The sequence below is a fragment of the Monodelphis domestica genome, chromosome 1 (assembly GCF_027887165.1).
Source record: "Monodelphis domestica isolate mMonDom1 chromosome 1, mMonDom1.pri, whole genome shotgun sequence".
Classification (NCBI taxonomy): Eukaryota; Metazoa; Chordata; class Mammalia; order Didelphimorphia; family Didelphidae; genus Monodelphis; species Monodelphis domestica.
The window spans coordinates 326,558,638-326,578,127 of record NC_077227.1 but is presented as its reverse complement, the minus strand read 5'-3'; the positions used below and the strand labels follow the sequence as shown (position 1 = coordinate 326,578,127).

Genomic DNA, 19,490 nt, shown 5'->3' with positions numbered 1-19,490 from the left:
CTTATTTTGTAATTAATTGAAGAAACTGGTTCAACTTGCCTAAAATGGAAACTGAAAGAGATGGGATTTGACACTAGTTCTGACTCCAGAACTAATGTTCTATCCTTTGTACCAGAAAGGTAGTAAGGCTCTCAGTACTAAAAATCTGAAGATGTAACCAGAAATAATTATCATCCAATGAAACCTGAGTGGCCATCTTAGCTTTCTTTGTCTTTCCCCCCAACATAGTTTATACAGACCTCTTTTTGTTGTCCCTAGCCTGTATAGTTTATCTTCCTCAATGGAATTGTTTCTGTTTACATCATCAGAATTTCATTTATGATAGCTTTCTTTGAGGAATTAAAAAAAAAAATCAAAGGAGTGAAGCTATCTAAAGAGAACATTCAGATAACAAAGGGTGAGTACAAAAGGATGTCAGATTCAAGTACAAACAGTATCAGGAGTGCTAAAAGTTTGGAGAGCACTAAAGGCTGGCTAGCTACACAGCCTAAGGATGGCAAACAGGGGTTCGTTTATTCATATTGGGGGGCAAGAAGATATGGTTAAGATGACCACTCAGGTTTTATGGGTGTATACTGTATATTATACTGTATAAATGGGTGATAGACATACAAATGGAGAGACAGAGAGACAGATATTTTAAATTAATTGAAATAATTAATGAATGATATATAATTAATTAAAATATTAAAAATTGCTAAGTAAAAGTCTGTGTGCTAAGACTAGGGGGATCTCATCTGAAATTAAAATATATAAACATTGGAAGATAAGACAGACAACTACATTTTACTTCTGTTTTCTCTGCCAAGGAGAGTGATGGTTCTGCTAGGAGGACAAAACAAAAATGGTTAAGGAGAAGTTGAATGCAAGATAACTGAAGAGGGTATCTATAAGAGTAGCTACTTGCCCTCAACAAATAAGCCTCATGGAGGCAGCTAATTGGCTCAGAGGATAGAGAGCCACACCTAGAGATAGAAGGTCTTGGGTTCAAATCTGACTTCAGACACTTCTTATTTTTTTTTTAAACCCTTACCTTTCATTTTGGAGTCAATACCATGTATTGGCTCCAAGGCAGAAGAGTGGTAAGGGCTAGGCAATGGGGGTTAAGTGACTTGCCCAAGGTCACACAGCTGGGAAATGTCTGAGGCCAGATTTGAACCTAGGACCTCCCATCTCTAGGCCTGGCTCTCAATCCACTGAGCTACCCAGCTGTCCCCCAGACACTTCTTCTTAGCTATATAACCCTGGTCAAATCACTTAATCCAAAAGTGTCTAGCCCCTGCAATTTTTCCTGCCTTGAAACCAATACTTAGTATCAATGGATACCATCAAGATGGAAAGTATGAGTTAAAAAAAATGAATGAATGAATATTAAGCACCAATACATGCACACTATTATGCTAAGTTCTGAGGCTATAAAGAAAACAGTACCTGTTCTCAAGGAGCTCACATTCTCAGTAAGGGGAGATATTACATATAGGAAACTTCAACACAGATTAAATGGAAAACCCAGTAGTCCTTACATTGGAGGGACAAGACAGAAACATTTCATCCTTACTGTTGCTTCTAATAATAAAATCACATCAGTTTTTGATGTTGTAGCATTTAAGAAGGAAATGATTACTTTCATCCTAGTCTAAAATATTCATCTCAAGGGTAGATATAAGCAGAGATGATTATTAAATAATTATTAACACCACCTCTTAGATAGAGATGCAGATGAGATCCCCGTAGACTGATCATATAGACTTCTGCTTAGCAATTTTTAGGTCATGATTATGAATTTTTAAATATTTCCATTAATTAGAATTTGACCAACCTTTGATTCTGGTAGCTGCCTTTTGAGAAATAACCCAATGGGATGCAATCTTCCTAATCTAGATATCCTAGGAATAAAATTTTCAAAAGAACCATTCATTGCCAAATATTCTTCAGGTTGTTAAGGGGAATCAGGACTCTTTTAATTTGAAGTCAATATGCTGCAGTGGAAACAGCATTTGTTATGGAGTCTAGAGGGTGTGGATACAAATCTCACCTCTTACACTTAATTCCTGTGTGATTTTGGTTAGAAAAGTCACTTGACTTCCATGGATCTCAGTGTCCTTGTAAAAAAATGAGGGTTAACAAGATAGCCTTCAAATTTCCTTCCAACTCTATTTATATGGAGGAACCTGTGCAAACTTTTAAAACATTATATAAGGGGCAGTCAGGTGGCTCAGTGGATAGAGCCAGGCCTGCAGATGAGAAGTCCTGAGTTTAAATTTGATCTAAGACACTTCCTACCTCTGTGACCCTGGACAAGTCACTTAATCCCAATTGCCTAATCCTTTTCTAATTTAGATCATGAAGTTTTCATAGATTTCAATTTTTGGTTATTGTCTAGTAGGAACCAAATGGCCCTAGATTTAAGAAAACAATTTTCTGCACTATCAGTAATATCCATTTGACAGTGACCTCTTTGAGGGCAGAGACAATGGTTGGTTGGTTTTTTTATACTTTTTTGTATGCCCAAGACTTGGCACAGTGCCTATGGGATTGGTGTTCCCAGGGAAGTGGGGGAAGCGTGGGCATCTATGTTATTTCATGCCTAGGACTGTATCTTCACTTTGTTGTCTTTTTAACTTCAGAGACTAGCACTAGGTCCTGAATATACATTCAGAAAAGTTAATTTAGTAAAGGTGATTGCACTGACTTCCTTTAAGAGCCATGATTTGTATTAGACATGAAGCTATCAACTTTCTTTAAAGGGTTATCTTTACATCAATAGCACCAAAATTCTGGCTAAGATGGCTAGTTTGCCAACGTTGAGGCAGGCAGCCCAAATCTCACAAATCTATTCCAGTAAAAAAACTAAAAATAGCAACAGAATTAATAATAATCAAGAAATCCAATGAGAAACTACAGTGACTTCATCTGTCTCAGAACCGCACAAAAATCTAGCATGATATCCATGAGGAATAGAGAATATTGCTCATTAGAAAAGCCAGAACCACCAGACATGCAAGAGGGAATCCTGACAGCATGACCAGAGATTTCCAGAGATGAACCAAAGGTATCTGTAGTCTGCAAGGTTCTCAACTCAGAGGTAGCAGAAGTGGAAGATTCCCATTAGAGAGCTCTACAGTAATGAGGAATTCATAAAATGGATCTTAGAAACTAACAAAAGCAACAATAAGTCAGTCTAGGAATAACAGCCCTCAAACATGGTTTAAAGACCAGCAAAAGAAGGCAGGTGACCTGGCTTGAGATCAAGCATTTCCAAGTCTCCAATTTGGAACTAAGGCTGATGAATAAAAAGATGATTCTTACCACTATAAAAAGGGCAGTTAGCTGCCAAAGAGAATAGAGCACCAGTACTAGAGTCTAAAAGACCTGAGTTCAAATCCAACCTCAGACTTTGATAGCTGTATGACACTGGGCAAGTCACTGAACCTTGTTCGCCTCAGTTTTCTCATCTGTAAAAAGAGCAGGAAAAGAAAATGGCAAGCCAATCTAGTATCTTTGCCAAGAAAATCCAAAATGGGTTCCAAGTCAGATACAATTTATCGACCAAAAACAAAACACTTAATAAAAGTAAAATGATATATTTACCCAGAGTCTTGATTATATCTGGGTGAAAATGGAAAAAAAAGGATGATGAAGAACATTGTCCACATAGATAGGACAAACCTGGAATGATAAACTAGAAAAGTTTAGATATCTAGTTAAAATAGCAATATGAAAAATCACAGAGGAATCTAATGCTCCCATTCCAACAAAGACCAAAAAGCCATCAGTTCAAATAGTGACCAAGAAATAAAAAAGAAATAACAATGATCTACTTCATCTAGCCCAAGACTACACAAAGACAGCCTGAACTTCCCGGTTCTAAAAGTCAGGTCCTGCCTAGGAGGACAATACTAGCTGAATAGGCCTGAAATTTGAAGCAGGGTTCTGACCCTGTGGGAGCCTGTATGTAACCACCTAGAATCCTGGAGAGACTATCTGCCAAGATAAACACAGGAATTACTACAAAGAATTCTTTACAAAGATAAAGGCACACTTAGATAATCAAAGAGACATTAATTGCTCAGAGTATGGTCATGTCAATTTACAGATTCAGTACCATTCCAATCAAACTATTAAAGGGTTATTTCCTAAGCCTGCAAAAATAATGATGAAGCTCATAAGGAAGAACAAAAGTTGAGAATCTAAAGGGAGTAGGGGAGAAAAATGGAAAGGAAGGTAGCCTAGCAGTATCAGATGTTAAACTAAGCTACAAAACGGTGATCATCCAAACTCTTTGGTACTGATTGAAAAATAGAAAAGTTCATTGATTAAGTATACAACACCCAGAAGTAATTGAACAATAGTAGCAGAGATTCCAATTAGTTGGTTACGGTCTCACTATTCAACAGACACATGACCTAGATAAAGATCAGATAAAAATAAAAATTGAGGAGCAGAGAAGTAAATGCTATTTGCAAGTATGGATAGATGAGTTCTTAAAATGAATGACAGACAGAAAGGATCAAAGGACAAAAAATGGACAGTTTGATTACATAAAATTGAAAAAGTATTTACACATATTAAAAAACAAGTACAATGAGAAGAAACAATGAGCTGAGGAAAACCACTGAATCAAGTTTTTCTGATAAAGGACTGATATCCAAGACATATAGAGAATTGTATAAATATATAATGAGAGCCATTGGCTGAGAGATCCAGGTGGTACATGATCAAATGATATAAAGCACTTCTTAAGAGAAGAAAGGCAAGATAGGAAATACCACATGAAAAGAAAAGGTTCCAAATCACTAATAAGAGGAAAGCAACTTAAAATAACTCTGATATTATACCTCACAACCATCAAATTGGCAAAAATGAGAAAGAAAGGAAAATGGCAATTATTGGAAGGCCTTGGGGAAGACAGGAGCACTAATTCCTGTACCTAGAATTGTGAATTAGTCTAGGATCTGTGAAAAGCATTTTTTTGTTTGTTTGTTTGTTTGTTTTGTGAAAAGCATTTGTAACTATATCTAAGAACAATTAAGTCTACACTTAGAGCAATACCACTACTAGGCACACAACCCAAAGAAGGTTATTTATAACACTACTTTGGGAATGTAACAAGTAATTGAAAACTAAGTGAGTATCCATCATTTGAATAAGCATGGTATATTGATTTAATTGAAATTTAATGTGCCCTAAGTAATTATCAAAGGGACAGATGCAGGAAAACCTTGAAGGACATGTGTGAACCAAAGCATAATGAGGCAAACAGAACCAGAAGAACAATTTATATATAACAGTATAAAGGAAAACCACTGTGGTAGGCTTAATAATCATGATTAACGCAATGACAAATCATAACTCCAAAAGACAAATGATGAATCATCCTTCCCACCTCTTGGCTGCAAAATGGTAAAGAATTGGTTCAGAGTAAAAAATACATTTTTAGACACAGACAATACATGACTTTGTTTCAACTACCCTTGTTTGTTATAAGAGAGGACTTTGCTGGGGGTGGAGTTAAGAGGGAGTGAGAGAGAATAGTGTTACAAAAAAAGGGGAAGAAAAGAACTAAAAAAGCATCAATGAATCATTAAAAATACACAGAAGAGTAGAAGAAAGTTCAGAAGAGGACACACATAAACAAAGTAGCATTAGAACTAACATATTAAATTTGAAATATACTTTATATTTTTAATCCATTACCTTCTGTCTTAGAATCAATGCTTAGTATCAATTCCAAGGCAGAAGAGGGGTAATAGCAATTGGAGTTAAGTGACATTCAGAATAACATAGCTTGGAAGTATCTGAGGTCAAATTTGAACCCAGGACCTCCCATCTCTAGGCCTAGTTCTTTATCCACTGAGCCACCTCGTTGCCCTAGAAATTATTTTTTTAATTAACTATAACTAATGGAAAGTCACAATTTCACATTCAATTCTCACCTTCTGTCCTCTGTATGAGAAATGTTCATTTTTTTAAATGTCAAATTCACCATAATAAAAGGAAAATTTTTTAAATAAAACAAAAATTTATCTAATTCATGGGTCTTAAATTGGAGTGGAATTTCTCCTTGGAAAAATGCAAAGTGGTTCCTTCCAAAAGGCAGGTGTCTAAGATGTTAGGAACTAAGAAGGTAATGGGTATAGAAAATGGGATAAGGATAATTGTTGCCATACAGATTATTGTTGTCATTGTGGTATTTAGAATTGTCTAAATATTCCTGGCCCCATATGGGGTTTTCCTGGCAAATATACAAAAATAGTTTGCCATTTCCTTTTCCAAAAGACTAAGGATAACAGAGATTAAGAACCTCACCCAGTGGTCATATAGCTAGTAAATGTCTGGGACCACATTTGAACTCAGGTCTTCCTGACTCCAGGCTCCAGGTTCTATCCACTGAGCTACCTAGCTGCCTTCAGGCTGGTATAACTGTTGCCATTGAAGTATCCAGAGTGACCGGCTGGTGAATTGGTTTTCATTTATTTCTTTCTCCAAGAAAAACCCTTTTCTGATGGGCTGTTTCCCTTTTCTTCTTTTTGCCACTGGTGATTTTCTGAACTTGGGGGCTTTTTAATTTCTTAGTGTGGTATAGAGAGAGCTGCTCCTCAGAAACCTCTCAGCTCTATCATCTTCCTATGGTCCCTAAATGTTATAATTTTCTTGCTTTTGGCCCCATTAGCAAAGTACTAGAGGAAAGGAGAATGAACACATGTGACCTTGGCCAAATCAGTTAACCTGTAGTAAAAAAAGGAGGTAGAACAAGAAGGCCTCTCTAAGAGGTCTTGGAGCTCCAGTTTTACTGCTAAGAGACAAATAATGGGTATCTACTAGAGTGCTAGAAATTAGAGTTCTTGACCCACAGTGCAGCCCATCATTTTAAAAAAGGTGAGTGACTGACAAGACACTGTTAAGGTTTTTAGAAGAGGTAGAAAATTACGTTTGTGAAAATATTCAATTGTCAGAATCCTTATTCAATATGAGAAATGAATTAAGATATTGTAATCTTCTCAGAAATACAAACAGAGCAATTTAGGTAATAATCCAAGTGTCCCTCCACTAAAGAGGGACTAAAGCTCATTAGGAAATAAAAGAGATGATGGGCTCACAAATGCTAGTGCCAGGGGAACATGAGCTCTGGAATGACCAGCAAAGCTGAAATGGTTTTGAGCATAATCTCAGCCCAACAACATCTCCTATGCCCTAAGTTCTTTTTTAAAAACACATTATTAGAAATCTTTTTTTTTTTTAAATCCTTACTTTCAATCTAAGAATCAATACTGGATGTTGGTTCCAAGGCAGAAGAACAGTAAAGGCTAAGTAATGCTGTTTAAGTGTCTTGCACAGAGTCACACAGTTAGAAAATGTCTGCATCCAAATTTGAACCCAGGACCTTCTGTCTCTAGGCCTGGCTCTTAATCCACTAAGCCGCCTACCTGCCTCCTTTTATAAATCTTTATTGATTTACCAGTATACCTCCTGTGGGAAATAGAAGAAAATGGCAAACTATTCCAGTATCCTTGCAAGAAAAATCTCATGAATAGCTTTGGTCATGAAAGGTAGACATGACTGAACAACAAACAAGAGCAAAAGGATCCTTGTATTTTGTAATACATTTAAAAATCAAGTTTATATATAGATAAGAGCCTTGCAAAAAAAAAAAATTGCCTGCTCTTCCCTACCTACCTCCCCCACAGCCTAGAAAGATGGATTAGGCAAAATGCATATCGAATGGCACAAAATTAAATTAATTAATGTGAAGATATATATTGAAGGATCACTTGGTCAGGAATCATCTCTTCCTTCAGATAAACAAAGGGGTGGTGGGGAAAATGGGGTTTTATTAATTTCACCAAAAAGAAACCAAGAGAACATTAATGATTTCCAATTTATGAAATGGCATTTAATAGGAATTATGTAAAAGCCCTTACAAAGGAACTGTTATAGCTAGCCAACATTTCAATTGAATATGAGTGACAGATTTGGGTTGTAAGTTCACTGGAGTAAAAAGTATAATGTGGCAGTCAAAGAAAGCTAATTAAGACCATAGTTTATAGTAATATAAGCATTATTCAGAGCATGGAAATAATAGTCCCACTGAACTTTGCTCATGTCAGGCCCTTATCTAAATGATTGCATCCAGTTCTGAGTGTCACATTGGAAGAACAAGACGACCAGGAAGGAGGGAAGCCAGAGGAATTGGAAATCTGGCTGTTTAAGAATTAGTTGAAAGAAATAGAAATGTTTAGCCTCTGGGGAGACTGTATTTAGAAGGGCACATGATCTCCATCATCAAGTATCTGAAGGACTGTCTTTGTTGTTCAGTCATTTTCAGTCAAGTCCAACTCTTTGAGACCCCATATGGGTTTTCTTGGCAAAGATAATAGAGTGGTTTGCCATTTCTTTCTCCAGTTCTCAAGGGTTAAATGACTTTCTTAGGGTCTCATGGCTAGTAAGTGCCTGTGGCCAGATTTGCCTCAGTTTCCTCATCTGTAAAATGAGCTAGAAAAGGAAATGGCAAACCACAGTATTTTTGCCAAGAAAACCCCAAATTGGGGTCATGAAGAATTGGGCACAACTGAAAAAACCCTAACCCTATCCTACAACAACAGTCATGACAAGAAGAAACTATATGACCACTTGTGAGGAATCCTGCAGAAGGGATTCTAACTCTGAGGTCTTATGATCCTAGGTAAATAAAAATAAGTGGGTGACATTCAAGATGGAAAGATTGTGACCAAGTGGAGGGCTTGGGGAATGCTTTTTCTAGAGGAGGCGATAATGAGCAGAACTTTTAAGAATGGCTAAGTTTTCGACAGGCAAAGGATATGTAGGCAAAGGAGATGTAGGATATTTGAAACACAGAGAACAACATGAGCAAAGTGTCACATATGTACAGAGAATGACAAGTATGGGAATAACAGAGACTTTTTGAAGGAGATTAGTACAAACCTAGAAATGTAAGCCAATGCCACTTTATGAAGGGCAATCAATGAATGCCGATCCCCTCCCCCCCCACCCAAAAAAGGTTGCATTATATAGGCAATAAAGGACATTGGCCATTAGGTCATAAAACAGATGATGTTAGAAATGAACACCATCTTATAATTGCAGATTATAACAGTTCAAGGCTAGAAAGTTTGGAATTAGAGAAGGGTTTACCCACATTAGATATTGGTCAAAAACTACAGGTTCCTAGATTTAGAACTCGAAGGATCTTTAGAAGTCTTTTGGTCCAAAGCCTTCATTTTACATATGAGGAAACTGAGTCCTAAAGAGGGTTAGTGACTTGCCTACAGTTACACAAATGATGATATTTACCAGAAACTGGCTTCTATAACAAAGTACTAATCAAGTCATTCAAATGTTGGCCAATTTGAAACTCTACTTGGTCATAATCTTCTAGGCCAATTAGTCCTATTCTGCCATTTTAAAGCAGAAGAGGCAAACTAGGGCAATTGTAGTGACTTCTTCAGCTAAGGTCAGATAGCAAAGAGTGTCAAATCCAGGAATGAACCCAGATTCCCTGACTCCTAGGCCAGTGAACTTTCTTATTTAACCTGTCCCTTAACAGTCTCCCCTCCATCCCTGCCCCATTCCATCACATAAACTAAAAGGAAAGTGAAAGAAAATAAGAAAAATTATTTTCTGAAATACCTTACGGGTAGATGGGATTTGGGATTTTTGGTAAGGAAATAGAAAGCAACTCCTCCATGAGGGCTTTTTTTCTCAGTGTGGCCTCTATTTAACACCAAAATAGTTTTAATTAAAAATACACTGGGGTGTTCACAGCCTAAATTACTGTATTGCCTTTTGTATTGTCTCTCTCATCTCTGCCTAAAAATTTCAACAACACAGCTGCTTCCTCCAAGTGATTCATCCTGAGGCCCTATACATGTTATTTTTCCGTCGAATTTTCTATGCCGGCCCCCGGGAGAGACTGTAATTGATATTGGAGTCCACATTGCAGTTATTCACTCCAGCTGACTCCCCTGCTGGGCTAATAAATGAAACAGCTATTGTACCCCCAAAAGCAAAGCTTACAAAAGAGCAAGAGTCGCTTGTAATTTTCTCTCAAAATAAGAAAGAGGGCACGCGGCCTGGCTCAGGGAATGGATGCAGTACTGAAGACCAAGTGATGGGGAGGAGAGGCAAGAACCTCTGCCCAGGGGCGCCCATTTCTGGCTCCATTCACTTAGTTTGGAACAGGAGAATATAGAATGTAAGAGGTGGCAAGGCTCCTGGGAATCATGGAACACAGACTAGGAGAACTGGGCTTGGAATCTCCAAGCAGGGAATGTTAAAGAGAGAAGAGATCTTAAAAAGAATGACTCATTCATTCATCCAATGAATATTTATTAAGCACCAACTGGGTACAGATAGTCTGGGGCTAGAGAAGATACAAAGTCTGGTAGAGATCTAGTCCCTGTCCTCATAGAGTTTAAAACTTTGTAGCTTTTTATAGTCTCTAGACTATGGAATGACAAGAACTAAAAGGAACCTTAGAATCATAGAACTAAAGAGTAAGAGACCTAGGAAAGGGTCTTGAGGCTGTCATTTTACAATTAATCCATTAACAAATAGAATACATTAAGCACTTAATCTGTTTCAGGAACTAAGATAAGACCTGGAGATTTCAAGGGGGAAAAAAGGCAAAAACAATAGTAGAATAGTAGAAATAAGATTAAGTAAAGGGGAGTATACAAGAAATTCACTAATACAACCAACATTTATTAAGCACTCATTATGCTTCCTCCTGCCCTGAAAAAGCTTTCAGTCTACTAAGGGATGTGGCATGTCCATAAATAATAAAGGGTTGGACTCAAAGGAAGTAAAGGAAAGATTCAAAAAGGTTGCTCTATGAAAATCCCAATAGGAAGAGATTATTTGGGGCCAGGAAGAATATTGGAGAGCATCATGAAAGGCAGCACCTGGATCTCTGAAGTAAAAGGATTTCAACAAGGCAGAGAAAAAGAGAATACTGGTACCCAATGTACAAATGGTGACAGATACCATATACATATATAGAAATAGAGGAAGGGCAGTAATCACTTTTTTAGCCTTAAAAGTTTTGAAATGTTATTCAGGTCATTATAGTACCTCCACCTAAGTTGCACTATTAAGCTCTCTCCTTGACTTTATTCTCTGTTCAAGTTCCATAGACATTTTAGCATATCCAACAAGATGTTCCATCTTTTGCCTCTGGACATTCCCTCTGGCTGTACCCCATTCCTAGATTCCCACCTCCTTCACACTGATGACTACTAGTCTCTGGTTTCCTTTAAATCCTAAATAAAATTCTACCTTCTATTGGAAGCCTTCCCCCAGATGCTTTTTAGTTTCTGTGCCTTCTTTCCATTAATTATTTCCCACTTATCCTATATTTAGCTTGCTTTGTATTTATTTTCATGTTTATTTGCATTTTATTTATGCATTTTTTTTTAAAACCCTTACCTTCCATCTTGGAGTCAATACTGTGTATTGGCTCCAAGGCAGAAGAGTGGTAAGCGCTAGGCAATGGGGGTCAAGTGACTTACCCAGGGTCACACAGCTGGGAAGTATCTGAGGCCAGATTTATTTATGCATTTTTGTATGTTCTTTAATGCATTATTTGCATGTTCTTTTCCCAATAAGAATGTAAGCTTCATGAGGGCAGGGATTGTCATTGGCCTCTTCTGTATCTCCCAGCACTTATTACAGTATCTGTAGGCATGTAGGCACTTAATAAATGCTTATTGATTAACAACACATATTTAAAAAGCACTTTAAAATTTTAAAAACATTTCCCTGAACTTATATGAACTGATGCAAAGTGAAATGAACAGAGCCAGGAAATCACTGTACCCAATAAATTTTACTGTACAATGATCAACTGTGAATGAGTTAATTGTTCTCAGGAATACAATGATCCAAGATAATTTCTAAGGGCTTATGATTTTTTTTAAAAGTCCAAATGCAGATCAAAGCATTTATTTTACATTACTTTTGTTCAGTTTTATTTTCTTTTTTGGAGTCTGTGGTCTCTTCTGTAACATGATTAATATGGAAATACATTTTGCCTTCTCATGGAGGCAAGGGGGGAAGAATTGGGAAGAAGAGAATTTGGAACTGAAAAATTATTTTAACAAGTATTTTTAACATGTAATTGAGAAAAAATAAAATTAAAATATTCTTTAAAAAACTCACTTAGGTTTTGGTTTTATATGAGTATTCTCTCACAACAATGACCATTATGGAATTAGGATCTTATAATTTCAGAAAACAAATGTTGAAAATTATTATTACATGTAATTGGGAAAATAAAGTATCTCTGAATTAAAAAAAAATTCCCTCAGAACTCTTGAGAGGCAGGTAGTAGAAAGTTCTTGAGCTAACATCCCAGGAACCTGGGTTCATAGGATCATAGTTCTAGAGCTGAAAGGAACCTCATAGTCATTTAATCCAATCTCCTTATTTAAAGTCTTAACAGACTTGTCCAAGGTCACATAGTGATGAAGGAGGGATTTGAACCCAGATTCTCTAAATCTAGAGCCAGGGCTTTATTCACTGTATCACATTGGCTCTACCCATTATAAGTTCATGAATATGGGAAAACTACTTACCCTGTATGGACAGCAAATGCCTCACTTGTACCTTTATATTACTTTAGGCAATATAAGTATGTAATAGTTATATAGTTATATGCATAATGTATATAATATATATGTATATGTGATCCTATACAATATATTATATATTATATATACATATAGTATAATATACTTATATGCATATATAATCTATATTCTATATAGACACATATATAAGTATCATATACTAACATTACCTACATTTTGCATGTATATTTATATACAATTTATATAAAATATACTTGTTAAATATATGCATTATCTACATCACAAAATTGTTAGGAGAACAGTGCTTTGTAAATGTTAAGTCACTGAAGAAATGGAAAGGAGTATTATTTTCAAGAGGAAAAGAGGATTAAATGAGATCATGGAATTAAAGCATTTTGTTACTGTCAGTTATTGACTAAGGGTGTTATTACCTGCCATCTAAACCCTGCCTCATAACAAGTCCAGTTGCTAAAGAGATGAAATAGGACATCCTTACTCAAAAATGATCCCAGCCTATGGGAGACCAGAGGATCAAGTCTGAGTTACAGAGTGTCACTCCTCTTGGTTACTTTCCTGCTCCAAAATCTGCTTTCCAAAATTTCTGGGGAAGAATGGTGATGTCAGAGGAGATGATCAGTGAACTTAAGAACAGAAAGGAAGATGCACCCAGAGGTTCTGATTGTTCTTCAGTCTATTACAAGAATGAGCCCCTGTCTCTGCTGGAATCAGCATTCATCCATCTCCCATTTCAAGAACATTAAGTCAAAATAACCCTGAAAGACAGGTAATTCATATTATTCCCATTTTACAAATAAGTAAACTGAGGTCCAAAGAAGTAAGGCACCACTGGACAGTCATTTTTAGTTGACTCATAAGACTTGGAGAGAGAGAGAGTATCTTATATGTCATACAGTCCCCTCATTTTACACATGAGAAAATGGAGAACCAAGAGAGGTTAATCAGCTTGCCCCAGGGTCACACAGGCAGAACATGGCAGAGTTAGGATTCAAACCCAGGTTGCAAGCAATATGCTATGTTGAAACAGACATACATACCCAAGGTCATGGCTCTGCCACACTTGCTTTTTCTCTTCCTTCTTCCCCTCAAATTCTTTCTTGTTGTCCTTTCTTCTGGCTTTTGCCATTCCCTTCATTTTACTCTTTTTTTTTCCTTCTCAGTTTATCTGAGTCTTAAGGATAGTTTGGATACTACTTTAGATCCCACTTTCTTCAGAAAAAGTTCTTATGACCATCCCAGTCTAAAGTAATCTCCTTTCCAGAGCTCTCAGATAGCTGATGGTTCCTAGGTTTAACCCAAGCCTGGAAAGGAATTTATTATGCAATATTCTCAACAAAATATCTACTGTCCCCCTGAAAAATTAAAATAACAGGGCACTCTCTTCTTCAAGGAGGCCATTCCATAATTGCTAGGAACTTTCCTCTTATTTGCATCTGATATCTGCCTCTTGGTGACTTCCATGAGCCAATTAATCCTTGTTCTGCCTTTCTCTGATACCCTTAATGGAAGTTATCGTCTATGTGACTAGTAATTCTAGCCTCTCTGTCTACACAGTGCCCAAAATATTTTCTTACATCCAGCAGGCCCTTAATAAATATTTGCATTCTTTTTTCCCCTCTATGTCTGGGCTCTGTCCATGTCATCCAATGCCCCTCCTCTCCACAGCCTTTGCCTATTTCTGCAACCAATACCTTGCAACACTAATCCTATATTCCAAACACACCAATTGCATCATGGTCTGTGGCTATAGCACAAGAAGATTTTTTTTCTTTGCCACTAGTCCAACTGCCTGGAACTGGAATGACCATCACACTAATTCTCAGACTTAGCTAGGCTCACTCATCCTTCAAAGATCAAGTTGCTTCTCCTCCAAAATGATTTCTCTTAATCATACAGGTGAAAATATTCTCTTCTTCCCAGTTTCTTAGATTACCTTGTCTGGATCTCTCCTTTGCCTTCATCATGTTCCATTTTGTATCACAATTGCCTGTATATAGGTCATAGTTCTCCCAACATAGAGAGATCCTTGAGGAAGCCTCTGTCATTTGTCATCTTTATGTTCTCATCATCAAGCACAACATTTTGCAAAAAGATGTTTAGTAAGCTGGCTGAATTAGATACTTCTTCCATGAAGCCTTTGCTGACTAAACAAATTCAGATCTCACTCTCTCACCCTTCTCTGCATCTCATCATCTGTGCCCCTCACTCTACCATTTTAATTACAAGCAATTTTTTTAATTGTCCTTGCCTTCAAAGAGCTTACCTCCAAAGAGCTTACCTCCTCACAAGGAAAGACAAAAATTAAAAATAAAAGGAAGTTGAAAAAGGGGACCTGAGGGACTGGGGGATAGTGGGTATGTATGGAAGTGCATAATGGAAGGGGGGAAAAGTCTATAAAATCAGAAGTGGAGACCAGAGAGGAATAAAGGAGTGAATACAGCTAGCATGGACACTTTCCATGAAATGGAGGAACTAAGCAATCAGAGAAAGAAGTCCTCGGGGTGGATTGATCTTCCAAGGTGAGGATGCTGCTGGGACATGGTGGAGAAAGAAGTCTGGAGACCAGACAGGAATGAAGAAGGGAGAATAAAAGCCTCAGAATGTCAGTTAGAAAACTGAATTTAGAGACCTCAAAAGAAAGAAAAAACAGAAAGACAGTTGCACAAAGACAGAGAGACAGAAAGGGAAAGAGAGATGGAAAGACAAGGAAAACAATCATAAAAGATGAAAATCTGGATCCCTCATCTCAACATTGGTGGAGCAGCTAATTAAAATGTTTTGATTCTAAATATGCTACTTCCTTCTCAAGATTCCTTTTCACACTTCTTGCTTCTGTATTGTGACACTAGATAGAAATTTAACTTCAGTGAATCCATGCCCTGTGTCTTAGCTCTACTTCAATTTTGATACCTAAAACCCAAGATGACTTTCCTTGTCTGCTCAGAGTAGGCATTTAACAAATGTTTATTGACTTATTGACTTATCTTAGATGGGTGGAATCACATCTCTGAGGCTTAGTTTTCTTTTCACTACAAATGCCTTTCTCTTCAAGGGATGTGATCATGGAATCATGAAGAAAAGTGATCTCTCTTCCTCTGTCTGTCTGTCTGTCTCTGTGTCTGTCTCTGTGTGTCTCTCTCTCTCTTTCTCTCTCCCTCACTCCCACACCTTTCTTCTTCCTCTCCCTCTCTCCCTCCATCCCCGTTGTCTCTCTCTGTGTGTCTTTCTGTCTCTCTTTCTCTCTCTCCTGTCTCTATCTCTCTGTCCTTTCTTCCCCCCATCCTGCTCTCTCTTGACAAGTATGAGTTGATTATGATGCAATGGTATCCAAAAAATAAAATTAAGAAATGAGAAAGAAGATACACTGAAAGAAAGGAGAAGGGGTTAAAAAAAAAGTAAAATGAAGTAAATTATCTCACATCAAAGAGGCATGAAAGAGCTTTTACAGTGGAGCCCAGAAAGGAATAAAGGAGTGAATACAGCTAGCTATCCTTTTCTATCACAGTCACATACAATAAACTTTTAGTAATTCCCAATTGATGGTCATCTCTTCAGTTTCCAATTCTTGTGCTATAATAAATACTGAGCAGGAGGACTTCAGAAAAACTTTCGAAGATTTACCATAAACTGACTCAAAGTGAAATGAGCAGAACCAAAAGAAAAACATACATAGTAACATCCATATTGTATGATAATTGACTATAAATAACTCAGTTATTCTTAACCATACAATGATCCCAGACAATTTGGAAGGACTCATGATGAAAAATGCTTTTCACCACTAGAGAAAGAACTGATAGAGTCTGAATGCAGATTAAATCACTTTTTAAAAAACTTTATTTTTTTTTTAGTTGTTTGGGGTTTATTTTGGGGGGGGGGGTTGGGGTAGTCTATGTTTTCCTTCACAATATGACTAAAATGGAAGTATGCTTTGCATGAATGAACATGTAAAACTTATATCAAATTGCTTGCCTTTTCAATAGGGGTGGGGAAGGAGAGAAAGAGGAAGAAAGAAAAAAACAGTTAAAAACTCTTTTTATATGTAATTGGAAAAAATAAAAATTTTTAAATAAAAAAAAGGTCTTTGGTTATTGAGAGACCATAGATCCAATTTATTGGTTACTGTTAGCCTAACTAACAAATTGATCATGCTTAAAAAAAAAAATAAAATGGAAAAATAAAAAAGAAACCAAAAGATCTATAGTACTCTATAAGCCTCAATTGTGGGGAAGGGAGTAAGGAAAGAGAAGGAAGAAATCATGGGGATATTATATAGTATTTCATGGAAAAACATGTATCAGCATGCAATTGCACCATAAATTGATTGACAGCTCCTGCCATACCTGAGAGAGAAGCTTGTTATCATCCTCCAGCAGTTTCACTTTCGTTTCCAACTGTCTGATGTAATTACAAGAGGAATCTTAAAAGACAAAAACAGAGAAAGGGAGATGTTAACTTTTGGTCAAATAATTTTATGCTTCTTCCACACAGAATTTTCCACAAGGTATAAGTGAGGTAAAGGTGTACAGCGCCTGTCTTGGATCTGAACAATGTTAGGTGTGTGATTGTGGCTAAATTGGTTGTTCCCTTTTCTAGGTATCTACTTCCCATTTGTTAAATGAATACCTCACAGGCATTCAAATGAAATGAAAGGCTGCTTTTTAAAGTATGTAATTTCAAGTAGAAATTAAGAGAATATTTATCTTTACTACCTAACTTCTCTATAAAGGAAACACTTACCAGGTCTGATATTCTGTGGATTAATGATTCTCCAATTTATAATCTGATAGTTAAAAGAAGAAATTTATACAAAGGGAAATTAATCATCAGACAGGCAAGAGTTTTTGGAGACTTCACAACCTTTTTTTTTTTAAACCCTACTTTCCATCTTGGAATCAATACTAAGTATTGGTTCCAAGGCAGGAGAGTAGTAAGGGCTAGACAATTAGGATCAGGTGACTTGCCTAGGCTGGGAAAGGTCTGAATTCAGATTTGAACCCAGGATTTCCTATCTCTAGGTCTTGTTTTCAATCCACTGAGCTACCAGTTTCCCCTCTTTGAGTATTTTTTGAATAGTTGACTAAATGTTCACTTCCCATGTTCCTTCCCATTGCTTCATCCATCTCCTCAATTTAGACCTCATGAATGATGTTTCAGATAAAGGTATAGGAAAAATAAATGCTATGTATCTTCAATTCTGGGAAATACCACAAGGAAAAAAGAATCTGGAGGAGAGGAGCAGAGGAGTCAGGGAACACTGCATCCTTGGGCATGCCTTACCAAGGAGACCAAGAGGAATAAGACAGGAAAACAGGGGAATGAAGAGAAAGAAAGAAGAGAGGGATAAATGAAGATAAGAAGGAAAGAGAAGGAGAAAGGGATGATTAGGATAGAAGGCAATAAAACAAGGAGACAAAGAGAAAATGTTGAAGGAAAGGAGTCATAGAATCATTATATTTAGAACTAGATAAAACCATCACAGACAAATGTAACATTAAAATTAGAAGTGGTCTTAGAGCTTATCTTATTTGACCTCTGCTCTGAGGATGAGGAGAATGAGGAGGGGGGGAAAGGAGAAGAGGAATAAAGAGGAAGAAGGAAGAATGAGTAAAAGGGAAGTCTTCCTGAAGCAAGAAAGTTTTTGATAATTAGTTTCAAACTCATATCAAATCATTCCCATTCTCTAGGGACTACAAAGAAAGACCAGATTATTAACATTTCTCTTAACTGCTTTCTCCCTTAGGAACTTGGGAAAGCTGATGCATTAAGGCTTGGCTTTTCACCATTGTTATGAAAAACTGGACAATGCCAGAAAACAAAAACAAGCAAACAAAAATGGAACCTATTTGTACAGAGCTGATAAATACCAAATACCAAGTGCTGAATAAATGAAAAACAGCCCATGTTTCTATAGTACTCACCCCTAACAGAGTAGCTATGAGGCATAAAGAGAAAAAAAAATATCACTTCTTACTTTGTTTCATGAGTTTTTTTTTCCCCTCGTATGAGCAAAATGTGTTTTCTTTCAATAGAAAGAATGTGGAAATATGTATAGCACAATAGCACATGTATAACCTATATCAGATTACTTGCCTTCTTGGGAGAGAATGATGGAATTTGGATCGCAAAATGTCAGAAAACATCTCCACATGTAATGAGGAAAAGTTCAATAAAATATTATTGGGGAAAAGAAGGATTAGCCCTGTTTAGAGTAAAGGAAACGGGATCAGAGCAATTATTTGACTTGTCTGTCCACTGTCACTCAGTTAATAGATGGCACAGTGGATAGAGCAATGGGCTTAAAATCAGGAAGATTCCTCTATTTGAGTTCAAAAGTCCAGTCTCAGAAACTTACTAGCTGTGTGACCCTGGGTGAGTCACTTAACCCCATTTGCTTGTAGTTTTTCATCTGTAAAATAAACTAGAGAAGGAAATAGCAAACCACTCCAGTATCTTTTCCAAGAAAACCCCAAAAAGGAGACATGATTAAATAATAAATGTCAGAGTAGAATTTGAACCAAGTTCTTTCTGGTTCCAAGTCTAGTGGACTACTCTAAGACACTTTCCAAGGAAACCTTAGGGAAAGAAGGGGCCTGACTGAAAGAACACCCAGTCCAACACTCTCACTTTATAGATGAAACTTAAAAAAGAAAAAGGGGCTCACCCAAGTTCATGGAAAATCAAAGCATTTTAAAGTTGAAAGGTACCTTAGAGGTCATCTCTTCTAATCCGTTCATTTTACAGATGAGGAAACTGAGATGCAAAGAGGTAAAACAATGTATCCAAGGTCATAAACCTCATTTAAAGCTGGACAAGATCCTAGAGGCTACAGATGCAGCAAATCGAAAGAGTCAGTGATCAAGC

The 19,490-nt window shown here is 36.9% G+C and overlaps 1 protein-coding gene across 3 annotated transcripts in view; it reads right to left on the bottom strand.

Annotated features, from left to right (window-relative positions):
- Positions 1-19,490, bottom strand: part of CCDC85C (coiled-coil domain containing 85C) — a 194,596-nt gene that overhangs the window by 41,174 nt on the left and 133,932 nt on the right. For all 3 annotated transcript variants that reach the window (XM_007473601.2, XM_001374688.4, XM_056811300.1), the window contains exon 2: positions 16,970-17,046. In XM_007473601.2, the coding sequence (XP_007473663.2) occupies positions 16,970-17,046 (77 nt within the window). The remainder of the gene's footprint in view (positions 1-16,969; positions 17,047-19,490) is intronic.